General features: G+C 50.7%; 1 protein-coding gene across 2 annotated transcripts in view; it reads left to right on the top strand.

The window, feature by feature from the left end:
- LOC106811962 (peptidyl-prolyl cis-trans isomerase FKBP4-like) overlaps window positions 1-2,487 on the top strand; it is an 11,323-nt gene that overhangs the window by 5,744 nt on the left and 3,092 nt on the right. Inside the window, exons 4-8 of one of the 2 annotated variants that reach the window (XM_014815704.1) lie at window positions 190-437; window positions 776-859; window positions 1,178-1,289; window positions 1,568-1,689; window positions 2,451-2,477. In XM_014815704.1, coding sequence (XP_014671190.1) covers window positions 190-437; window positions 776-859; window positions 1,178-1,289; window positions 1,568-1,689; window positions 2,451-2,477 — 593 coding nt within the window. The remainder of the gene's footprint in view (window positions 1-189; window positions 438-775; window positions 860-1,177; window positions 1,290-1,567; window positions 1,690-2,450; window positions 2,478-2,487) is intronic. The other variant, XM_014815705.1, reaches the window with a different exon arrangement.

Here is a 2,487-nt window from a genome sequence, read left to right as displayed (position 1 = left end):
GCGATAGAGAGGGAGTAGAGAGCGAGAGAGAGAGAGAGAGAGAGAGAGAGAGAGAGAGAGAGAGAGAGAGAGAGAGAGAGAGAGAGAGAGAGAGAGAGAGGCGAGAGAGCCAGCGCGCGCGAGAGAGAATCGTACCAACACCGCGTGGCCGTGTAACCTCACGCATCGCGATCCTCTCCGTCGTTGCAGTGCATGTCATTGGCCGGCACGACGGCCGCGCGTTCGACGACCGTGACCTGACCTTTGTACTCGGCGAGGGCGAGGAGGTGGACGTGCCCGCGGGCGTCGAGCGCGCGCTCAAGAAGTTCAAGCTGCACGAGCGATCTCTGCTGACACTGAAGCCAGAGTATGCGTTCGGACGCTCCGGCCACGAGCGGTTCGGCGTGCCGGCGGACGCCGCAGTGGAGTACGAGATAACGCTGAATAGCTTCGAGAAGGTGAGAGTGTGCGAGCGTGCGTGTGACAGAGATAGAGAAGTGGAGGAGAGGGAGGGAGATGGGTGGGAGGGAGAGGGAAGCGAGATGGGTGGGAGGGAGAGGGGAAAGGGGGATAGAGAGAGAGAAAGAGAGAAGAGAAGGACAGAGAGATTGAGATATTACATCAAGAGGCATTGATGATGTTTAAGGCGTCATGTAAATTCTGCTCGTTTCTCCCCGTGCCATGCACTACAGTTCTTTGGACTTAGCAATGTCCGACCCATTTCGCCGGTCTGTATCTGCTCCTGAGAGATAAGGTCATTCTCCTGTAGTCTTACTTATCATCGTATTTTTAACAGGCTAAGGAATCTTGGGAAATGGACAAGGAAGAGAAGTTGGAACAGGCAGAAGTCCTGAAGGAAAAGGGAACAACGTTCTTCAAGGTGAGGCTTGAATCATTCTCAGTGGTAGTGTGGGTTGCGTGAGCTATATAATCTCTGCATTCTGTTGAGAACAGCCTGAATTCTCTCGTCATCATAGGTGTCCCATTCTCAAAAAATCACGCCAGGCATTTACCGTCACCTCAGTGATCCAAATGCATTGACTATTATGCAGTACACAAACTATGCAATGCAATAGTGTTAGAAGGGTACTGTAGTGTCTACACTTCTGCCAGTACCACTAATTATAAAAAGTTGCACGAGAAATGGTGTGGGGACGTGTCTTTAAACTGAATGTTCGTCATTGCTCTTGTATTGCAGAATGGAAAGTTTGGCCAGGCCGTTAAAAGCTACGAAACGGCTGTGAAATACCTGGAGAATGAGACTTACCTAGATGATGACAAGGTCAAATGTGATCAGGTGCTATTAGCAGGTATGTTTTAATACTTTAAATATTAATCATTTAACTAATGTTTGTTTGGCTATGATTGAATAGATACACTCAAAGCAAACTGGCGTTGCATTCACCAGTCGTAGCGGTCACTTCTGTAAAAATGGACACTTGTCTATTATGGACATTAAGCGTTTTCCTTTATTGATCCGTACATACAGATCAAACTGTATTGAAATTTATAACCTTGTCGAATTGCTTGATGCACTGCCACGTGGAAGTCAATTCGACACATTGCGTTTGACCTCCTGTGTTTTCAGCACATCTCAACATCGCTCTGTGCTCCCTGAAGCTAAACAAGAACCTTGATGCAGTGAAGCATTGCGAGGACGCGATGAAGATAGACGCCAACAACGAGAAGGCGTTCTTCAGACGAGGAATGGTACGTGTGGACGTGATAACCGATCGCACCGTAACTCCCCCCTCCCCCTCCCACCCCCTCCCACCCCCTCCCACCCCACCCCACCCCCCTCCCCCACCCCACCGCTGCCGCCGCTGCAACGTTACAACGTTAATGTAGTCATAAACATTGGTGACCGTGCGATTGCTGCATTTGTAAACGTTAATATCGAGATACGAAAGCGTGACGTAGGTGTAGTGCAGTGAAACGTCGCCCCAGGCTATTGGTACTCACTTAATTGCTGATGGCGTGACGGGACGATGACAATATCGATCATGTTGATAGTGAGTATGATGTGGCAATGCTTGAACATGCATCCTTTGTAATTAGTGGTGGTGGTGGCGGTGGTAGGGGCAGGTGGCGGTGGTTGTAGCTGTAGCAGTACCAGCGGTTGTAGCAGTAACACTACCGGTGGTGGCAGTGGCAGTGGTGGCAGGAGGCAGTAGCAGTGCCAGTGCCAGTGGCAGTAGCCATGGTGATGTTGGTGACAGTGGTTGTGCCAGTGGCAGTAGCCATGGTGATGTTGGTGACAGTGGTTGTGGCAGTGGCAGTAGCCATGGTGATGTTGGTGACAGTGGTTGTGGCAGTGGCAGTAGCCATGGTGATGTTGGTGACAGTGGTTGTGGCAGTGGCAGTAGCCATGGTAATGTTGGTGACAGTGGTTGTGACAGTGGCAGTAGCAGCACCGGTAGTTCGCCGCGCACTGTCCGACGTAACTAACCTTGCCTGACCTTCACTTGCAGGCTAAGCAGAACATGGCGGACTACGAGGTGGCTCGCG

Source organism: Priapulus caudatus, unplaced genomic scaffold (genome assembly GCF_000485595.1).
Source record: "Priapulus caudatus unplaced genomic scaffold, Priapulus_caudatus-5.0.1 Scaffold595, whole genome shotgun sequence".
NCBI classification, from domain to species: Eukaryota; Metazoa; Priapulida; class Priapulimorpha; order Priapulimorphida; family Priapulidae; genus Priapulus; species Priapulus caudatus.
The sequence above is the reverse complement of the archived record's forward strand: the minus strand, read 5'-3'. Positions and strand labels throughout refer to the sequence as shown.